Genomic DNA, 22844 nt, shown 5'->3' on the forward strand with positions numbered 1-22844 from the left:
TTTTTTGGACTCGCCGGGTCGCTCTCCAGACTAGAATCGTGTCGAAAATCTTAGGGTGATCCTCGAACGCAGAATCTACACTGAGGAAAAGCGGTAAACCACGATTGAAGAGCTCAAAGTCGCAATTTCGAAAACATGGAAAAATATCAAGAAATCCGTCCAGCAGAGTTTGGTAACTAGTATTCCAACACGAATTTTCCATGTTATTAGCCGAAATGACAAGGTTGCCAATTATTGACATGTGAATGATTTTGAATGTTTTATTGACAAACTTATGAATTTTGAAATGGTCTTATAGAAACTTGACAGCTTAAATTACCATATTTAAGCACAATAAATAAACAAGCAACTCTTTTGAAAGAATTTGGCGTAAAATATACTTTATTCTAAGCATTCAACAATGTATGAATGTATCTTATTGAAATTCTAACTGTTTGTGTTGCAACGAAATAGAATCAGGGTGGTCTTATAGAAGTTGGACAGAGTGTATGGTGTTGAAAATGAAGTCTTCTCCGATGTATATAAAGTCTGAGTGCTAGCTAGTAGTGTATTTAAGTATTTCTTGAAAGTTCAATGATGTGTTATCCTTATAATACACCTTGGAAGCTTCAGCGAATTTTCCGCAATACATTCAATATGATTCAGTTTCAAAACTATAAATTGGACCACACCTCGCATTCAAGTGGAAAAGTGAAACACATTTATTCAAGCCTCACCTGCCAACCTATAATATTATAACGCACAAGTAAACACTGAAAGTGAGCAATCCACACAAAGAGAATCCGTCGCACTCGCTTACCCAATTTCACAAAAGTTGCTCGCCGTGGCAATTACCATATCAATGCATCCAATAGCACCCATTAAAATTATTCCCAAGCCCGAAACGATGCGCCACTAGTTCCTTTCATCCTTCCTCCCATTCTGTAGAGTCCTCGTCCTAACACACCGGAAAATAAACTGCCACACTGGATACACCTCATTTATCTGTGCTACATCCCTGCCAGCCCACCAACTCCAACTGCGAGTCGACCCCACCGCCGAGCCAAAGCCCAGCCCACAAAGCGATATCAGCAACGACTATATCACTCGAAAAAGTTTGGGCATAAATAATTTATGTACGTATTTTATATTTACTTTATGTTTAATTTATGAGTTTAATTAAATTTTTAATCATGCCACTAGCGGCTTCCCGAGTCGTCGACTGAGCGAGCGGGTGAGCGGGATATGGCCATTTCAAATGGTGGTGAACTAAGAGTTCGGGAACTGGGGACGGTGAAGTCGAGGGAAGGATAAAAGTCCCTTCCGGGAACCTACCGGAGTGTCCTGGGCATATCACTACTATCAGCAGTTGGGCATCGCGTTGACTCATTCACTTCCTCGCTTGCTCACTCGCTCGGAAATGAACAGTAAAACGTTTTCGAGCCATCAACATTTCAAGAACCGAAACCACTCCTCGGCGTGGCGGGTCAGTGCAACCCGTGTGTCCACCCACTGGGGGGGGGGGAAGCGATTTGCGTAAAGGAGGGTAAGCAGAGCAAGCACACGTGTGTTTGTGTGTCGTAATGAATAATGTGCCGGAATTCTTCGCCCCTTCGGGTCCTTTCAAACATTAATTGGTATTGACTTTCTTGGAGACATTGTTTCATGGCAGCCAGACTGGGAGAGAAGGTGAGACGTGGGTTTCTTCTAAGACGTGACCATACGACGGATTAAGTTTTCCCATTAATGTGCAATTTGGTAGCCATCGCCAGCTCACGCGTCCGTCCGATCGGCGCACACACACAAAAAGGGAACAATTTCAACCCAACGAATCCCGAAGTCGGCCACAGTCTGTGAGTGTGTGACCAAAGAATCAGCGTTGTCGTCATCGCCGTAAATTAGATTAGAGCGATCCGGGCGGACCAACTATTCCCATTAGAGATGGCAATCTCAAAATTGAAATTACTTTGGCAAATGCATGGTCCGAAGCGGACACACAGACCGCCCGCGTTAGCCGCTCGGAGTTGGTGGAATAATTTTACCAATCCCTGTCCGGTGGAGGATGGATACAGGTTTGGGTACTATTCGGGGAGATTTGTCCTATCTGACTAGCTGATTTTGGGAGAAAGTTTGCTTTATTAACTGAATACACGATCTGTAATCTGTAGTAAGTGAAGCGGGAAACAACTTTCTATGAAATTCACACGAATTTGAAGTCATATCCATAGCAAATTAGACACACGAACCGTCAGTTGTTGCCCTGCTATGGTGTGGATCAGTGGCGCCCAAAACATAGGCCTGCGAATGCACGCTCAAGACATAGGGCCTGATTCTCCAATACACTTCATGGGGGAAACGAAATAAACGGCACGCCATTGAACTACGCTTTACGAGTTAGTGAAGTGTCGAAGATAATAATGAGTTTTCAGGCAGAATGAGCACTATTCAAATAAAAAATCATTAATGAAAATTAACTTGTTCGTATCAAACTGGTATTCAATGTGAGTGAAAAACTTTGTTTTCTTCATGTGATATAATAATCTCATACAAAAATTTCATCTGAAGATAATTTGATGTTATAATGATAAGTTTAGTGGGAAACTAATCTCGTATCCAGATGTCGACACCGTACCGTTGTCATCGCGGATACGTTACATCCCGTTTCCACCGTGAAGTGTATTCGAGAATCAGGCCCATATACAATGTACGGTCCAGAGATTGCACCGAAACGAGAAATACAAACGAAAGAAGAAACCTTTTTTTATAGTTGGTGTTTTTAATTTTGATTATATTTACACGACGCAGAAGAAACGTTAAGGATCAATGTTCTGTGATTTTTTAAATCCCAACTAGTTCAAAAATAAAAATATTTGGATTAAGCTAAAAGCAACATTTTCAGACATTTTTCGCGTTTATCCAGATATTAGAACTACTTTGGATAACAGCATGTTTCAGCATGTACTTCATCACTAGAAAACAATTTTGGGATGTAGATAATCTGGAGGAATTTTATTTTCATAACGATTCCTAACTTTATTTCGACTAACTATCAAGATCAAAATCTTTTTATCTCGTTTAATTTTTGAATATATATTTTTTAAAGAGCTTGTGAAACGTTATGGGTTTGAAATATGTTTTGAACAACGGGTTTGTATTATTAGGCGAATGGTGAAATTGTGAGGGTTAAATACGAAAAAAAACAGACACACGAAAAACGTCATTTGTTTTTTTTTTTCATGAGTATATGAGTTTTTATGAGGATGATGTTGGGCACATTGCCGAAGAGACTTTGGACTACACAAAGGGCTGTTAGCTGAAAACAAATAGTTTTTGCGCATCGAAATCCTACGAAAATCGAATCCAACTTGGTGTAGAGCTTTTATATTATTTCCACATAATTTCAAAATTCCATCTTACTTCCTTTTTGGCTTCTTCTATTTCTACTTGGATTGTTTTATTGAGGCTTTGTACCATTCATTCACCGGAGATATCTTAGTGATGATGATGATGTCTTGATTTATAGAGGCTTTTTCCAGTTCATTGGCCTTGAGAAAAGCCATATTTACGTCTCTCTGTCACCGCCACTGACTGCTTGCTAGCTGTATCCAAAACTAAGGCTGATTCAACTAAACGAGTAAACGGCGCTGGAAAGGTTCGAAAACTAAATAAATCGGATTTTTTTTATTTTTCAATTATTCAATAGTTAATTCAAAAAGTATACATTTTTATAATATTATAGTAGGTGTAGTAGGAGTCTTTTTGTACTCCATAACAATAGTTTACCAAGAACACGAAGACAAAGAATATTAGAAATATAAAAACTTGAAATTCCAGAACATTTATTATCTGGTATTCAGAAGGTCGTTATACATTTTTCTTTTCGAAAATAGACCCGAAAACACGCTACAACTGCATAAAATGTAAGAAATATGTTTATTTCGAGCATGCAGTTATGGTATGTTCTGATTTTCACACCCATGAAACCACAACCGATAAATACATATTTATGTTATTTTCTAGCTCTTTATACTTTCATGAATTATATTCAGTTGCATACTTTTAATTGATATCAGTTGGAGTATCAAAAATTACTCTGTTTTGAGGAGGCTGAATTAGACGACTATTAAAACTGAATAAAGACGAAGAAAGCATATTTTCTGGAGTTTTTTCGTTCAATTATACCCTCTTGTTCAAATAAATGCCAACAAAACCCGAAACATATGCAATAGCAACACTACAGAGACGTTCAACTTTCGGTCTGTGACACCGTGTTATGATTTTTCACGCGAGTACAGTGCAAACCAACGAAGTACGGAACCAATCTGCACCAATCTACTTAAAATGGGGGGTCTTCGTAGCCACATTGGTTGCGCGTTCGTTTAGTAAGCGATCGTTCGTGAGTGCAAAACTCAGGGCCCTCGTTGACTATCTTTGTGTTGTTACAGAATAACTACGTCCACGCAACAATCATCAGCGATGGAGATCGATCCACGGTCGAAATGAGATCGACTCATCCATACAACTGCTCTGCTCTGCGAGGAACATCGGACTAATGTTCTTTTAATAACTCAACAATGATCATATCTCCTTTGTCCGGTGGTCTAACTGGATAATGGAAGAACAGAAGGAATACTCTTACGCCTAAATGGCTACTGTGTAAATGTACCATATGCAATGGTATAGAAGGAATACTCTTACATAAAAAATGACAACTGTGTAACATTCTATTTATAGATATGATAAACATGTGACATGTACACGATTAAAATTCGAACGGCAATGAAGTGTCTTTTACAAGGCAGGTGGAGAGGGAGTTTTGAGTAAATTTGTCTAACAAAAGCCCTTCTCAGTGCTAGTGACGAATGAACTGCAGAAGCTTCAAGTATTTTTAATTCAACACAAGACAATACAAGGAGAGCATGGCGAATGAGCGAGAACAATCTCTGGCCACATCACAGTCACAGCTACGTAAATTTCTGAGCGGGCACCAGCTTGTATACAGTTTTGAGTGGTTTCAATAATCTGTTTTCTGGGCAATATTAAAGCTATTAAAACAAATTTTTGGATCAATCAGTAACAAGCATGTAACGCGTACACATTTTATCTTTCGAATGAAGTTGCTATCATAGTATTTCGTTCAGCCGGCAAAGAGGTTTTAAGGTTCAAAATCTTGTTTTTCGGATGTAACACTCTCATTTTCAAAACATTGAACTTACAGCCCAGCATAGAAATGGAAGACGTAGTTCTACTTAAAAAAAAGTTTTCAATCTGAATGCATAATTGCTCCAAAAATTGATGTTTCTTTTTATTAGAACGATGAACAAATTCACCCCGGTGATCAATTAGCTCCCAGATGATGGAACCACTCGATTCTAGAAACTTTGTTCATGAAGCCGCTTTTGCACTGACTGAGGTGGCACATGGATAGAAAACTTTTTTGTTGTCAGCTTTTGATACGATAGCCCTGGCAATGTATCATTGTTCGAATTCGACGAAGTGACAGGGACGGCATCGTACACAATAAAAAGGTACTAAGCATATTTGGGTAGATAAACCTTTTCTTCATGTTTTGCTTTCGTTTTTAATTTTTCGCGACATAATTCGTTCAGGTAAGAAAAGACTCAAGGACATGTGATTAGACCACGATAAGTATCAAAAATAAAGGTCAGACTCGATTATATATGATTGGATTATATACAATATCGAACTCGATTACTATATGGAATACGCTTCTTTTAATATTTCAAATATGACTTATTTCTAGAAAAAAAAGTAATATTTTAACGTTAGGGCGACTATTATAAGTAAAATGGAGTACGAATTGAGATTTTTCAAGACTCTAATTGATGGCTCAGCAGTAATTGTTTAAGATGATACTGCAGCGAAATTAGGAAAGATAGGAGTTGGATGTCAAAGTACAAATAGCTAGAGGGCTTTAAAGGGATAGAAACAATCAAGTTCATTGTGCATTTTTGGGAAAAAATATTAATAAAAATTTGAAAACCACTAACTTTTATGTTTTTTTGTTCTGAAAATGTTACTAAAATCCACTGATTTAGATGTCTCACAACAATATCCAAAGTACAAATGGCTAGAGGGCTTTAAGGGGATAGAAACAATCAAGTTCATTGTGCATTTTTGGGAAAAAATATTAATGAAAATTTGAAAATCACTAACTTCTATGTTTTTTTGTTCTGAAAATGTTACTTAAATCCACTGATTTAGATGTCTCACAACAATATCCAAAGTACAAATGGCTAGAGGGCTTTAAGGGGATAGAAACAATCAAGTTCATTGTGCATTTTTGGGAAAAAATATTAATGAAAATTTGAAAATCACTGACTTTTATGTTTTTTTGTTCCGAAAATGTTACTTAAATCTACTGATTTAGATGTCTCACAACAATATCCAAAGTACAAATGGCTAGATGGCTTTAAGGGGATAGAAACAATCAAGTTCATTGTGCATTTTTGGGAAAAAATATTAATGAAAATTTGAAAATCACTAACTTTTATGTTTTTTTGTTCTGAAAATGTTACTAAAATCCACTGATTTAGATGTCTCACAACAATATCCAAAGTACAAATGGCTAGAGGGCTTCAAGGGGATAGAAACAATCAAGTTCATTGTGCATTTTTGGGAAAAAATATTAATAAAAATTTGAAAACCACTAACTTTTATGTTTTTTTGTTCTGAAAATGTTACTTAAATCCACTGATTTAGATGTCTCACAACAATATCCAAAGTACAAATGGCTAGAGGGCTTTAAGGGGATAGAAACAATCAAGTTCATTGTGCATTTTTGGGAAAAAATATTAATGAAAATTGAAAATCACTAACTTCTATGTTTTTTTGTTCTGAAAATGTTACTTAAATCCACTGATTTAGATGTCTCACAACAATATCCAAAGTACAAATGGCTAGAGGGCTTTAAGGGGATAGAAACAATCAAGATCATTGTGCATTTTTGGGAAAAAATATTAATGAAAATTTGAAAATCACTGACTTTTATGTTTTTTTGTTCTGAAAATGTTACTTAAATCTACTGATTTAGATGTCTCACAACAATATCCAAAGTACAAATGGCTAGATGGCTTTAAGGGGATAGAAACAATCAAGTTCATTGTGCATTTTTGGGAAAAAATATTAATGAAAATTTGAAAATCACTAACTTTTATGTTTTTTTGTTCTGAAAATGTTACTAAAATCCACTGATTTAGATGTCTCACAACAATATCCAAAGTACAAATGGCTAGAGGGCTTCAAGGGGATAGAAACAATCAAGTTCATTGTGCATTTTTGGGAAAAAATATTAATGAAAATTTGAAAATCACTGACTTTTATGTTTTTTTGTTCTGAAAATGTTACTTAAATCTACTGATTTAGATGTCTCACAACAATATCCAAAGTACAAATGGCTAGATGGCTTTAAGGGGATAGAAACAATCAAGTTCATTGTGCATTTTTGGGAAAAAATATTAATGAAAATTTGAAAATCACCAACTTTTATGTTTTTTTGTTCTGAAAATGTTACTAAAATCCACTGATTTAGATGTCTCACAACAATATCCAAAGTACAAATGGCTAGAGGGCTTCAAGGGGATAGAAACAATCAAGTTCATTGTGCATTTTTGGGAAAAAATATTAATAAAAATTTGAAAACCACTAACTTTTATGTTTTTTTGTTCTGAAAATGTTACTTAAATCCACTGATTTAGATGTCTCACAACAATATCCAAAGTACAAATGGCTAGAGGGCTTTAAGGGGATAGAAACAATCAAGTTCATTGTGCATTTTTGGGAAAAAATATTAATGAAAATTTGAAAATCACTAACTTCTATGTTTTTTTGTTCTGAAAATGTTACTTAAATCCACTGATTTAGATGTCTCACAACAATATCCAAAGTACAAATGGCTAGAGGGCTTTAAGGGGATAGAAACAATCAAGTTCATTGTGCATTTTTGGGAAAAAATATTAATGAAAATTTGAAAATCACTGACTTTTATGTTTTTTTGTTCTGAAAATGTTACTTAAATCTACTGATTTAGATGTCTCACAACAATATCCAAAGTACAAATGGCTAGATGGCTTTAAGGGGATAGAAACAATCAAGTTCATTGTGCATTTTTGGGAAAAAATATTAATGAAAATTTGAAAATCACTAACTTTTATGTTTTTTTGTTCTGAAAATGTTACTAAAATCCACTGATTTAGATGTCTCACAACAATATCCAAAGTACAAATGGCTAGAGGGCTTCAAGGGGATAGAAACAATCAAGTTCATTGTGCATTTTTGGGAAAAAATATTAATAAAAATTTGAAAACCACTAACTTTTATGTTTTTTTGTTCTGAAAATGTTACTTAAATCCACTGATTTAGATGTCTCACAACAATATCCAAAGTACAAATGGCTAGAGGGCTTTAAGGGGATAGAAATAATCAAGTTCATTGTGCATTTTTGGGAAAAAATATTAATGAAAATTTGAAAATCACTAACTTTTATGTTTTTTTGTTCTGAAAATGTTACTAAAATCCACTGATTTAGATATCTCACAACAATATCCTGAATTTTTTTTTTTTTTCATCTATCAAGCGGAAGCAACAGAATCGTCTTACGTAGCATACTTATTGAAGTAGAGCCAGTTTTAGGTAAACAAAGCCAAGAAAACAAACAAAAACAAGAAAAAGTTCTATAAATCTATCATTGTTGAAACTCGACCGGACATTTCCGTAGAAGGATTTTTTCATTAAATATGATTCTCTACCATTTTCTGAGAGATTTTGGATACTTTTTTTTATTTGAGAAAAGTGTTTTCTGACTTTAAAGGAATGAATAAAAAAATAAATTTGTGTTTTTTAGTCAAAACACTTTTCGTATAAAAAATAAATTAAAAATTTTGTTTGGCTCGATTATATACAGTGGAAAGGAATTAGAGGTTGTATATAATCGAGTCCACCATGTAATATAAAACAAATACAAGTACCAGAATTATTATCCCCATTTTCAAGCGTAGCTCCAGAACGGGTGAACTTCGTTTACATCATGTACATCTGGTACTGACAAATGTTGGGAAAACTTTTCCCTCTCAAACGTAGATCAATGTTTTAAACAATTGTCAACTTGTAAACCCAATCTAAACTTGCTTCCATTCTCTCACTTTTCAGGATTCCTCAACTGCAACACAAACGCGTTGCAATCACTAGCTCAACTGCATGGTAAGTAGATCGAGTTCTAACGATGATTTCAATTTGTTATAATGCTCTCTTCCGGAGTGGCTGAAGCAGTTCAATACAATGACCACAAATATTTTTCATCATACACATTACATGTGTTTGCAATCATCATAAAAAAGTGCTAAAAAGTAGTTCCCCGATCACCGAAAAAACGAAACCTTTTGTCCGAAGTTAATTCCAATAACCGTAACAATAAAAGAACTACACATCATTGCCACATATCGGGTTCCACGGCTTCCCAGGATGCTCCATTGTGGACCCGGGAATGAGTTAGTAAAATCCCCTCGTTATTCGATCCAAGTGAAAGCATTCCCTCCGATCCCTCTGTGGCAATAGAAGAAAAAGGGGTTTTTTCATCATCAAGCTATGGTGGTATTCGCATAATTTCAGCACTTTCATCCAAACTCTCGAGTGATTTCGCAGAAAAAAAACCAGAAACCAGGTTTTCAAAGCTTCCACTCAAACAGGTGTAATAATAATAACGATAACAATAATGAATATGTAAATGGGGGTGCTGCTTCTGCTGACTGGAAGACGCCATTCGCCATGAATATGCGACGACCGGAAGTGGGAGATAACCGGGAGCGCGCGCGCAGAATTGAGCTGACCAACGAATGCACGAGGTGTTGCCCTGTGAGTGATTTGGATTTGCATTTTTATTTTCATTTTCTCAATTGGTTGCCATAAATATGGTTGGGAATAAACGAGCGATACTCGAAATTGCACTCCTCACTTGGAGTTGACAAATTAAGAATCGCAAATCGGCGGCAGTAATTGGGAAGCAGAAAGAGATTCATTGTTCGCAACGAAGGGGGCGGATACTTGGAAAAGTAATTCCCGTTGACCTTCCAGTCGATTTGCAAACCGACTCCCATCCGATAATGCCTTCGAATCCATCCCCAAGCTGGACCAAACTGGAAGCAATCAGCCACAGCAGCAGCAGTTGGAAGAAAATGGACTAATTTCATCCAGCTCATTAGTCGACAAATGTTTTTCGCCACTTCCCAAAAATAAATCTCGACAGCAATTTCACAGTCCGGAGGGGCAATCAGCCGTTGAGAAAATAACTTGAGAACAAAAGACCAATCGAAGAACAGCACACCCACTAGCGAACTATTTGCAGGGCTTTTTTTTCTCCAGTCTGATCAGATCGACTGGAGAGAAAATATATACAAAAAAAAAAAACATTGGAACTTTTCACAGTTGGGGGGGAGGGCTTTCGGCTGGATATTTGAGCCTTTTTTCTTCCCTGGCAGCGAACAACATTATTGCTGTTGGGAAGAGGTTTCCAATTTAGCAGAAATTCTCTCATGAGAAAACCGGAAACGGAAACCCCCGCTTGTTGTCCCACTAGTTAATATTCATACACAATATAAGCATGTTTTGAAGCGAGCGCAGGAAAAAAAATCCTCAACCATATTTTCCGATCCAACGAGGGGAGGCAGATACCGCTCAAGTTGTTTGCTTTCAATTTTTTTTTTTTTACAACAGGCCAGTTATTTTGGAGAGCGCATAAACTTTTGTTGGAAAATCTGTGAAAATTTTTTCCCGCTTCCGCACCTTCCCAAGTGGGCGGGGAGCCAGTTTATTCTGGCTCAGGGATGGGATGCTTGGGCGTCCGCCGCTGGTCCACAGGTCCGAAGTATGGGCAGATAAAAATTTGTGCGTTTAGTGTTTATTCTGGAACCCTTTTCGGTGTTTGGATTTGATTACGGGGTTTCGCTTTCTTCCTTGCTTTTACTTTTTTTTTGTTGCTACACTTCGTTGTTTCGTTTGGGCCGTTTTTGCTGACGGTGCGGGAGGTGTGCAATTTAAATCCGTTACACTACTTTGAGGGTGTTTACGTTCCGCCATAATCGGGCAGAACAATTGAATTAGGGTCTCCGCTCGAAACAGGGAGGAATGTAATTTGGTGGGGAACATCTGAAGTCCTGGAATGGGGGTGCGATTTCATTCCTTGTGCAATTAAGTACCGTTCTGAATCATATTTCGGACAACATCATACTTCGGACACTTTGAGCTAATATCTTGAAATGCTTCATGCACTGATGATATAACTATGATACATTAATATCACAATTGCTTCTGTAGAGCAATCCCTTGGTTTCACTATCATTTCATTTGAGAATTACAATTGAATTATTACATAGTAGGAAAAAATTCAACACGACTACTCATTATCGTTTGTGTTTGACGTTTGTTTAGCGTGAGCACGTAGAGTTTACCCGTTCATAAATATTTAAATTTCTCCCGTGATTCATCAGTTCTCATCATCGTTAACAGTTTACTGTGATTGCTTGGTAAGTGTTTCGCAGTTGACTATAAAATATAATCAAGTGTAATGTAATTTAGCAAAGGAGAAATCCTGTTTGTTAGGGCAGGATCTTCAATAAACTCAGTAGACACTTTGTGTTGGTCAATGGGTTGTAATAATTTATTCAACACTTCTGTTCACATTGGCGGTACTGTTGGGACTAACTTGCTTTATTAAATCTCACTTATTATGCGCTAAGTCGAATTCAAATTCAATCATTTATGCTACTGAATCTATTTTTTAGCTGCCTATCCAAAACTGACAGTATTCTACTATTGCCGGATTCATACGTTGTCAGTTACCTACGAACTTAGACAGTCACCAGATATGCTATGAAGGTCCTCGCGTTAGTATTAGTAAATAATGTGCACTTTGTGAGAAGTTTTAAACAAAACATTGGTTCACTTTGTCTCCGAGTTTAATTTTGTGAGAAAAAAACATACAAAAAAAAACGGATTTATATTAACAAAATTTACAAGTTTGTCATAGTTTATTAACACAACATTGCACGTTATTTTATATATCTGAGTAATTTTCGTGTACGACACAAACAATCTAGCTCACCTGTAGCATATGTAAAACGACGTTGGTCAGTTACTCGGTACGAGTTAAACGTCAAACGAACCGAAAAATAACGAACGTACCCATACAACGAAATTTGACATTTGATTTGTATGCATGGGGCAAAAAACTATAAAGTAGCTCGGCTGGGAGCAACGAACTTAGACAGTTATGCTTTAACCCTTTGCGGTCGTATTAAATTTGGGCATGGGTGTCATACTGGTCTGAATTATGTGTCCTTGAAAAAGCAGTGATACATGCAAGATTATGAAAAATAAACATTTTCTTAATACTATATATGTATTCTATATATACTATATATACTATATATGTATTAACCAATTCTAAGGACGAGTATATTTGTCCTACTCTAAATATATCATAACATGCAGGCTTTTGAATTAGTAGTTTTTTGTGGCCACAAACATAAATATAAATATGTAAAAAACTTGAAAAAATACTACAAATAATTTTATTACAAAAAAAAATGTTGTGTGGGTGACTTTATTTGCTAGTGAGTACCGTTATCTATTACTCAAAGGAACACCGTATTGATTCGTGAGCAGGTTCACTAGACATCAAGCTTCGTTTAGGAGAACAATAAACCGATACTTGGTTGAGTAAAATATAAGATTAGCATGATTTCTTGCTGTGGTGGCTGAGAGCAGACAAACGACCACAAAGAGTTAAAGACTCCTTGCGTTAGTATTAGTAAATAGCGTGCAAAATTTACAGAATTTGAACAAAACTTTTAAAAATTTTGTAAATTAATGGATCTCCCTCAAAAGGACTTCAATTTGATGTAAAAATATGTATTTTACACAATTTCATATATTTTATCTAAATATTATCAATGAAAAGTATGGTATACTATATTGACAGTCAAATACCAATGTTGTCTCTGTTGCAGTCTGATTACTGACTTAGAACCCGTCGTACTAACACGTTGAGCCCCGTGTCGGTTCCTAGGGACTGACGTTGAGCTTTTCGTTAGAAAAACGTGGATCACTGGGGCTGACAGCTACAAAATAAGGAAATAAAAATAAACACGGTTTGTTTACGGATGTTTTACGATATGTGACTACTTTCTTGTCGAATTTCGGACAGTTTTCCTTCTATACAATAAATATCTTTGGGTACGGGGACCGACACTGATATTGTGTAAATGCTCTTAATATGGCCTTAATGAAAAGCGTAGCAATAAAATTATAGGAGATTGTATCCAAGACACGACCGTATTGTTGACGTAGAACTATGCTGTTATTTTATATATGTCGCTTGTTTATAACTTCGGATATTATTTTATAATGCTGTGAAATTTTAGAAATAACTGTTTAGTAGAATGTTTTGATCGCCCAGAATTGTTTTTTTATTGTAGATTCAATTGTCGATAGTTGATGATGATTCATTCTTGCCCTCGCAGAACAATACACTAGCCCTATCGTATGTCGCAATTTGTTTCATATCATTGCATTGAAAATTTACCTCGAACGTTATTCCGGTGACATTTTTCGCAATTGACATAGACTCTGCTACAGTCAATTATATACATGTTGCACCAGCACCATTATTTCACATCTCATAACTACATCAATATATCTTTGGCGCTGCATGGAAACAACAACAATGACAACACTTGCAAGTATCACATTTCATGCTACATGTTATTTAGTACTGCCTCAGTGGAATCGCACCTCATGGCATCGTTTGTACAACGCAAACTTAGCGCCAAACAAGTGTTCGCCATAGTATGCATACAGGTGGCTTGAAACTACTAGGAACATAAACACTTCTCATCATTTTGCGCTATTCTGAAAAGAAACGCTTCTGTTAATATTACTGGCCTCGAAAAAAGTTGCATTACTTTCTCATGCTCAAGATAAGCGCAGCAGCCATCCTTAGTGGAGAAAGTTTGCTGGCAAACCAAACCAAATCACATACAAAATTCCAAAACGATACTTACTTTCATGGTGACTAAATAAACGAAATACTCTCTTTCTGTTAATCTCAACAACCTCGAGAAGAGTAGCATTGCTTCATTACGATCAAGATTAGCGCAAATACAATCCTAGCTGAAGGCAGTTTGGCGACTGGCACGCGAACCCAAATAACTTATAACATTCCAGCACGACAATCAAGATGCTTAGTATTCCCCAAATAATGTTTTGACGCACATGTTCATTGCTTCGCATCTAGAACGATACTGAACGTTCGCCTTTCCTTCAAATCATCAGCAGCGATTCATACACTTAAATCGTTCATGTAACTTGATGAGCATTAATTTCCAAGAGGAGCATCTATTTGTTCGTTATTTTTATGGCCAAAATTCCCGCGCTTTGTAAATTAAAACACGCAAAAGTTAGAAATTTTTACTTAGTTAAGACGTAAGACTACGTCTTTCATTTCTGTACCGGGGTGTAAGTGAACAAAATACCGTGACTCTGCAGGCTATTTCATCTATGTGAGTAATTTTCGTGTATGATACAAAAAATATAACTCACCTGTAGTATATGTCAAATCACTTTAGGCTGCGAGTAACCCCAAACATACAAATGAAATGTCAAATTCCGTGGTAAGGGTACGTTCGTCATTTGTTTGAAGTTTAACTCGCAGTGAGTAACTGTCAACGTATAAACCCGACATAATACGCGAACCTGTTTCAGTTTTATTACTTCGGTTTGGCAGTACTAGAATTAAATAATAATATCGCTGTCACTGAGATTGTTTATACTGACAACTGTCCTGTCAATGTTAACGGAACATCTGACGTCCTGGGATGGGAGTGCGAATTTCATTCTTTGTGCAGTCGGGCACTTCTAGTGTGGGCGAGTAGACTTTGGAAATTTGCGCTTCCGGTTGAGTCCAACCAGTAGTATTAATTCGAAGAAAATACATGTTTTTCAATTAGTACCAAAAAAAAGTGTATACTTCTTAGATAAATAGAAGGACAGTGAATACTAAAAAATGTGCCACCTGAGTAACTTATGGAAAATGTCTGAATTTTTGATATTTTGTTGACTTGATATCAATCCAGTCAAATAATATCAGAAAGAACGCACCCATACCTTTGGAATTCATAAAATCGATAAAAAGCAAAACAAAATTATTGTGCCAAGTGAACAATGAGGAACGTGATAGACAAAAAACATCGTTCCTCACGTTCGGACAACTTCAACACTTTTCTTTGCCAAGAATTGAAATGTCACACCAGAGAAAAATTTCTACAACATTGTAGGCTATTCCAGAGATCGACCACTCTCTTTCCATTGCCCAGGGCTACCTCTGCCCACGCCTCGCTACAGCATAAAACATTTCACGCAAAATTAAACTGACGATGACATAATCCTGCCTTGCGGAAAAGTTATAAAAAGTAACAACGACCGAAAACGGACGATGCGGAAGACCTCGGACCCGGGGAAGTGGAAACACTGGAAAGGTACGGTGGAAAAATGGAAAATTATTTTCTCTCCGTTATCGATCAATTTATTTCTTCCCTTACACATGCCAGCCCGGAACACCAGCGGTGTGCAACGGACGAAATTATCATCAAAATGAGGCAATCGATTGGACTTTACATCCTGCGTGTATGTCTGCCATATTTGTTGGGGGAGAGCAACAGTCGTACATCATTCGAATGGGTGACAGGCAACTTGAAGGTGGGAGACAGGGGGGAATAACTGCCACTCCTTGGTTCTTTTTTATGATTGGGAGTGAAATACACAATCGTGGAAGTTTATCGTCTTCGATTGGCCGACGACGAACGACAACACATAAACTAGGACCAGCGAATAAATATAATTTATTGGACGGTTGAATTGTTGCGAAACGTTATCTAGTGTCTGCCGTGGGGATGGGTGTTTGGTACTTCAGCTCCTAAATGAGGTGCTTAAGTGAGAGGAAAATTGTCCTTTATGGTAGCTGGGCTAGATAAAGTTTGCTAGCCGGCGGCGAAGGTTCCGAATTGATGTCTACGAATGTCCGCGTGCTCATAAACTTAAGCCCGGGGGATTACGTGAAAATGATGACCCTGTAAACGGGGGCACAATGTTTATGGTTACTTGAATGTGCACCCCGGATGGAGCTGATAGGTGTAGAGGTGACATTTTCCAAATACTTGCGTGAAATACGACGTTTGTTTGAGAGGTGAGACGTAGTTTTGAATTATATGGGTTGTATAATCCTGATTGATCTTCGATTTTTTTCTTTGTAACATTATCTGACAAAAATAATAAAATGTTCAGTTAATTTCTGACATGTGCTTCACTCGCACGTGTTTTGACTCGTCTTCGTTCATCGAAAGGTATTACGTATAAAGCATAGCGTGGCGATTCGCAATCGCTATTTGCTCTATCCAAATGATTTTTAGTTGCAAAATTTTCGGCTTCAAGGTGGAACTATTATTCAACCAACTGCAACTGCACTTTTATTCGATTTGAATACAGTACGTAGTTTGTTTCTTTTTGTCAGTCATCGTACAATCAATGTTTGTATGTTCTCCGAAGCAATGTCACCGCGGCCTAAGACATTATTTCACAAATACACGAACCTGTTCAGTTTTATTATTTTAGTGTGGTAGTACTATATTTAAATGGTAATATCCCTGTCGCTAAGATTGTTTATATTGGTTAAAGGGAGGAAACATCAGTCTTTATACAGTAAGTTACATCTAATTCGACATCTAGGTAATTGGACAGACATGTAATGCAACATGTTTGATTGGAAATTTTTACCTCTAATTGGACATTTTTGTAAACATCAAGTTCGGGGCCCAAATTATGGCCCGATATTGAAAGTTGACTTTGACACTCTAACATTGTCATCGCGAGTATCCAATTACAGGTCAAAATCTCCTTCAATGCGACACTGAGTGGTGCCTCGGGATGTCGAATCAGATGTAATTTACTGTAGTTATAAAACACCGGCATCCTCCAGCCCCATTTTCAGTATGAATTATTCCATGTTTTCGCACAAAATGTCGATTTAACCCTTGACAGTCATAATACCGATGACCTGCGCTAAATTTTCCACCTCATCCCACGAGAAACAGTCCCATACCATGATGCTTCCATGTCGGTTGTAAATGCCGGTGCTCCACAGTCGGTTGTAAATGCCAGTCCTGGAGACCCTCGTTGCCTTTTCCGTCACTCTTGGAGTCGCCTTTTCATGTTAAACAGCTCGAATTGGATTTGTCCGGCCAAATAACACGCTTCCAAAACTCCAGCGGCTTGTTGACATGGCTCCTCGCGAACTGAAGTCTTTTTTGTTGGTATTGTTGATCATCGATTGTTTTTTGGCAAAGTATTGCTTCAGGTCCAGTTTCACCAACCTTCGTCGAATGGTGCGATTGGAAAGGTGCATTTCCAATCTTTCTTCAATCGCCCGAATGGTCGTTCGTGGGGCTTTTTTACTTCCCGGATTATGATCGTGTCCGTTCTGGCATAAGCTTACATTTTGGTCCTCTTCCCGGTCGATCGGCCACGCTGCCGAGCATCTGATGCTTCCGAATGACCAGCTGGACCGCTCCACGGCTTACCCCATACTTTCCAGCAATGTTTCGTTGAGACTCCTTACACTGGAAGCCAGGCACAACCAAATTTCGATCCTATGTTGAAATTTGCTTTACACCCATTTTTCGGAAGCTTCCTCAGAGTCGAAAACATGTCACTAACCATGGAAAGTTCACTAAACAGATGCGAAAATTATATGGGTCAGATTTATACAACCAGCTGAAAAAACCGAGGGGTGCATCGATGGAGAAAATACGGTAAAACAAATTTACGCATGTTGGTTTTTTTATGTCATACTCTCAAAGTACATTAGCGTTAATATTTTACTCATGGCGGATATAGGGTATCAGGTGAGGCAAAACGGAGATAATTTACCTGAAGTGTGAGAGACAGAACTTGATAACTGTTTCATTCTTCGGTATAAAACAACTTTTTAATTAAAGGATTAACGTTTATTTCAATTAAATACATTGAGCGATCTGTACCGCGCGAGATCCCAAATTACAGTGGCGCTAGAGAATATGGGTAAGTGTTTGTGTGTAGTACAAACACTTACACATGGGTGACAACGAGGAAAGTGTCAGCCATTCAGTGATCGTTCATTAATTAGGAGGAGGCAGATATCATCATACGAAGACTCATTGTATTACATCGCATCAAAAAAATTAAACAAATCTAAATATTAATATTGTTCATGACTCATATTCAAAATTTCCAATGACTCAATTCCTCCTATAATTGATTGATCAGTAGAACCAATACGACTTGATTGTGATAGTCTGCAAACGAACATTATTTCACCGAAAACGATACTGCTCCCGATGCCTAATAATAAGAATAAGACAATGGAAAGAAATCTAAATACCATAGCTATCCATTAAAAGTAAAGCAACTTTTTTTTGTCAAACCGACAGTATAGGCCGTCGGTTCACATATTGATTTTTTTAACATATATATTTCAAACATGTTTAGTTTGGAAATGATTGAAAAAAATAACTTCATGTATTTGGCTATCCGCAAAGTTACCAATACCGTGTAGTGAAATTTATCAATCGTCGGTAGGGCTAATAATATGTACAGAAAATACAGCTGCCATACAAATGAAACACAAATTTCTGCATTACTCGAGAATTAATCAAGCAAACGAAAACCAAATTAGGCATATGGAGGTTTTAGGGTGCAATGAATGTTTCTATGGTGGTTAGACACCCCACCTCCCCCCCCCTTTTCTAAGAGGGAGCTGCCATACAAATGAAATACAAATTTCTGCATTACTCGAAAACTAATTGATTAAATGAAAATGCAGAAATTTGTGTGGAGGGGTCCGCCACACAAATTTCTGCATTACTCGAGAATTAATCAAGCAAGCGAAACCAAATTAGGTATATGGAGGTTTTGGGGCGTAATAAATGTTTTTACGGTCGTTAGACACTCCACCCACTCTCTAAGAGGGAGCTGCCATACAAATGAAAGACAAATTTCTGCAAGACTCGAAAACTCATCAAGAAAATGCCAAATTTGGCATGCAAAGGTTTTAGGGGGCACAAACCGTTTCTATGGCGAATAGACACTCCTCCCGTCACTCTAAAGGTGGAGGGGGACTGCAATTCCTGCATAATTCAAGAACTAATCAAGCAAACGGAACTAAATTTAGTATGTGGAGGTTTTATGGGGAAGAAACATTTCTAAGGTGGTTCGATACTCCTCCCCCGCTCTGAGGGGTCTCCCATACAAATGAAACACACATTTCTGTTCAACACGTTAACTAATCAAGCAAACGAAACCTAATTTGGCATGTGGATGTTTTAGGATGCAATAAATGTTTCTATGGTGGCTCGACACTCCACCCCCTCTCTAAGGGGGAGCTTCCATAAAAATGAAAGACAATTTTTTGCATAGCTCGAAAACTAATCAAGCAAATGGAGAATTTGGAAACTTTCAGACGAGAATTTTGTCTGAAAATAATCTGAGTTTTGGTAGAAGTACTAAGATTTTTCTTAGTAAAAGATAAATTCAACGGGGTCGATTAGAAGATCAATCAATGAACAGTTCTGCGATTGGACTCATGAACTTGCGCTAAGTAAGAAAACGTGAATGTTTGAAGGTATTGATAAAAAAAAACAAATTTTGGGCGGGACGAAGTTTGCCGGGTTAGCTAGTATTTTATAGAAATTGAATATTTTGACATTGAGTTTTCGTCACGTTGAGCTCATCTAAACCCCTTCCATTTGCTGTAAATAGTTCGAAAACCATTCTAATTTTTTCAAATGAATCCATTCGGAAAAATTGACAAAACAACTATTTTCAGACCATCCTAATTTAGGACGGTGCACTCCAACAACCAAAGGAAAACGTAACGAATATTTCTCGATAATGAACCCCGAATATACACTGGATTCTTTTTTTCGCGACTTTTTTTACGTCAATTTTTAACGCGATTTTATTGAAATTACGCGATCTGGCATCCCCTATTGTCGCCTCGTTTGGAAGAGAAATCCCGCAAGTGCACATGTGAATGTGGTTGTGGCGAAAGAGAGGATGAGGGGGGGCGACAATCTTTTTTACGCGATTACGTGTCAATCACGTAAAAAAGAATTCAGTGTACAAGGTTTAAGCTAAATCGAAGCCAAATTTTCGGTAGATCTTTTATTCGTGGAACTGCAATACACATGTATATCAGCGTCAAAAAATGTGATATACATCAAAACTGTATCAATGGGTAATTCTTTGTGTTGGTTTATTCATATTGATTTTAGAAGGAAATCACTGTTTTTTGGTCAAAGCTCGGGCACGTGTTGGAAAGTTCGTTCTGCTCGATGCCAAATAACTGATAAATTAATTTTCGAAGGATCGAACAAGCACTCAGCAACAGTAACTGTTCAGTTTTCCAGGAATCAGTGTAACTTTGCACAGCACGAGGCCGAATAGTCGATTCGAGTCACGTAAAACCACGCACATAAATTGAGCGGAGCATAGCAATGACACAATCGAAAATCAATTGCTTTGTCGTTGCTAGTTAATCTTGCACGATTACATGAATTTTGGGGCTGCTGTCGAGGGGTCTCCCGATGATAGCGAACGTGACCAGCCGTTTGGGTCTTTTTTTTCGTATGCATAACATACGCCTGCCTTCGCCCCAAACCCCGTCCACCCGCTTTGTTGATGTTCAGATAGACACTCAATCCGATAGAGTGTTTCGTGCAAATTTCGTATCGGAATCTTCCGTCTGTAAAACAAATTAAAACTGACAATCGAACCGGGACGGAATTCCCACTTGAAACCGGCTGTCAAATGACATACGAAACGGGCTCATACCTGTGGAAAATCTGCCTCCCCTACATTCGAGTGGAACCGAATCGAATCACTCGTCGAGAGAGAGAGAGCCGTCGATAAAACGAATAATAAACAGCCCCGAAAATTTTCCAGAGCACCTATTGAACGTCAATCTCCGGTTATTCGACGTTTACGTGGGCGAACTCGAGGAACAAAAAGTGGTTGGAAAATTTCCGAACCATCGGAGATAAGCGATCCGGATGCTGGAATGTGGAAAAGCTAGTATGGAACTCTAACCCCTTATGAATAAGCATTCACATTTTATTTTTCGACATTTTTCGGTGCAAATGGAACGGTGGAAGTGGGAGTGCGGCTGCTGGAAAAATAACACCGAGCAGTATTTTCGAATTACAGATTGACTCATTGGATTACATGGACCAACCGAGCTTACAGGTAGTTTTATGGTCGCCATCCCGGAACTGAATCGAATGGTTCGATAAATCGTTTCATCAGGTCGATCGGAATGAACCGTTGATTGGATCGCACTGTGTGCCACATTGCAAACGGCAAGAAAATCTAATTTGCGGATTAGTGTACACTTCGAATAATCAGTGGAAAGTTGATTCGCTCCAACAGGTAGGAGCAATTGGCTGCCTCGGAAATGGTAGTTTCTAGATTGAACACATTTGAATAACGTCCGGAAGTGGAAACATTGCACTTACTAATTTCGTCGATGACATACACAAAAAAGAAACGATTACACAAAATCGTTGCCTTTCTTCCACAGTATGCCACATCAAGTGTCACACTCCCGATGCTTCTGATCAAATTTCGATTTGTGTGGCGGCCATCCCCTGCTAATCCACTCTTGGGCGCACCATGTGCAGTGCACATTAAAATCCCATTTCGTGACACCATCATGATGCGCCTGGAAACCTGGACCATCGTCATCCTTCGAGCCTCGTCCCATGTTCATAACGGAACGCCAAGAAGATATGATGATGCTGGTGGTTATGATGATGCTATTTGGTGCCGTCCGGGAGGCATATCCGAAAGTGAAATGCCCGGTCTAGAGTAATATCGTTTACATGTGTCACATTCGGGATATTATTCGGGGGTTCCGTTCTGATTCCTGTGTCACGACGTCTTTCAGCTCGCCGATGGTATTTTGCTGTGAGTGATATCCTCCTCGGGCAAAGAAGTCAAAATGATTGATGGTGCAGATTCTAGAAGCATGGGAATGGCAGCGGAAAATTAGCGTGGCTCAGCTTTAGTCACGAATTGATGTTTGAATTTTTTTTTTGACGTAGGACTACGTCTAACCGGAATATATAGGGGGTGAAATGGAAATCTAGGCACTGAACAAGTAGGAAAAAATGCAAGATTTGGAACGCTTATAACTCGAGCATTTCTCAATAGATCGCAAAGGTTTTTGCATCAATTGATAGGAAATATATCTACGCATCTATCATTACGAATAACATTTCACTTTTCTTGAGATAAATAATTGAATAATTGTGAAATATCAAGCATTGTCCAAATGCACTATGTGCCCATTTTTGATTGGTCCATTTTGTGCTCCTCAAATCGTACCGACCAAAACGGGCAACCAGAGCAGCAGCGAAATAGAATGAAACACGATTGGAAAGGAAAAAGAAAAAAATGAACGAAACATTGGTCGCAGTCTCACACATGCGTAATTTTCGAGCCAGCCAGTCAGCTTAAAAATCCCCACTCCGCTGCCGTAACGATCATTCTCATCGAAACCGTACACCACATCGTTTAGCATCACATCAGATCAACACAAGCAGCCATGGTTGGACATGGCAAAGGAGGAAAAGTGAAGGGAAAGGCAAAATCCCGCTCGAACCGTGTTGATCTGAAGTTCCCCTCAAGGGCCGAGCGCGTTAGTACCAGTGCACCAGTCCACTTAGCCGGCGTTATATAGTTTCGGCCGCCGAAGTGATCGAGTT

The 22844-nt window shown here is 37.9% G+C and overlaps 1 protein-coding gene across 9 annotated transcripts in view; it reads left to right on the top strand.

Annotated features, from left to right (window-relative positions):
* LOC129761894 (cytoplasmic polyadenylation element-binding protein 2) overlaps positions 1–22844 on the top strand; it is a 693641-nt gene that overhangs the window by 382728 nt on the left and 288069 nt on the right. For all 9 annotated transcript variants that reach the window (XM_055759726.1, XM_055759730.1, XM_055759724.1 and 6 more), the window contains one exon: positions 9148–9198. In XM_055759726.1, coding sequence (XP_055615701.1) covers positions 9148–9198 — 51 coding nt within the window. The remainder of the gene's footprint in view (positions 1–9147; positions 9199–22844) is intronic.

The sequence above is a fragment of the Toxorhynchites rutilus genome, chromosome 1, assembly GCF_029784135.1.
Source record: "Toxorhynchites rutilus septentrionalis strain SRP chromosome 1, ASM2978413v1, whole genome shotgun sequence".
In the NCBI taxonomy this organism is placed as follows: domain Eukaryota; kingdom Metazoa; phylum Arthropoda; class Insecta; order Diptera; family Culicidae; genus Toxorhynchites; species Toxorhynchites rutilus.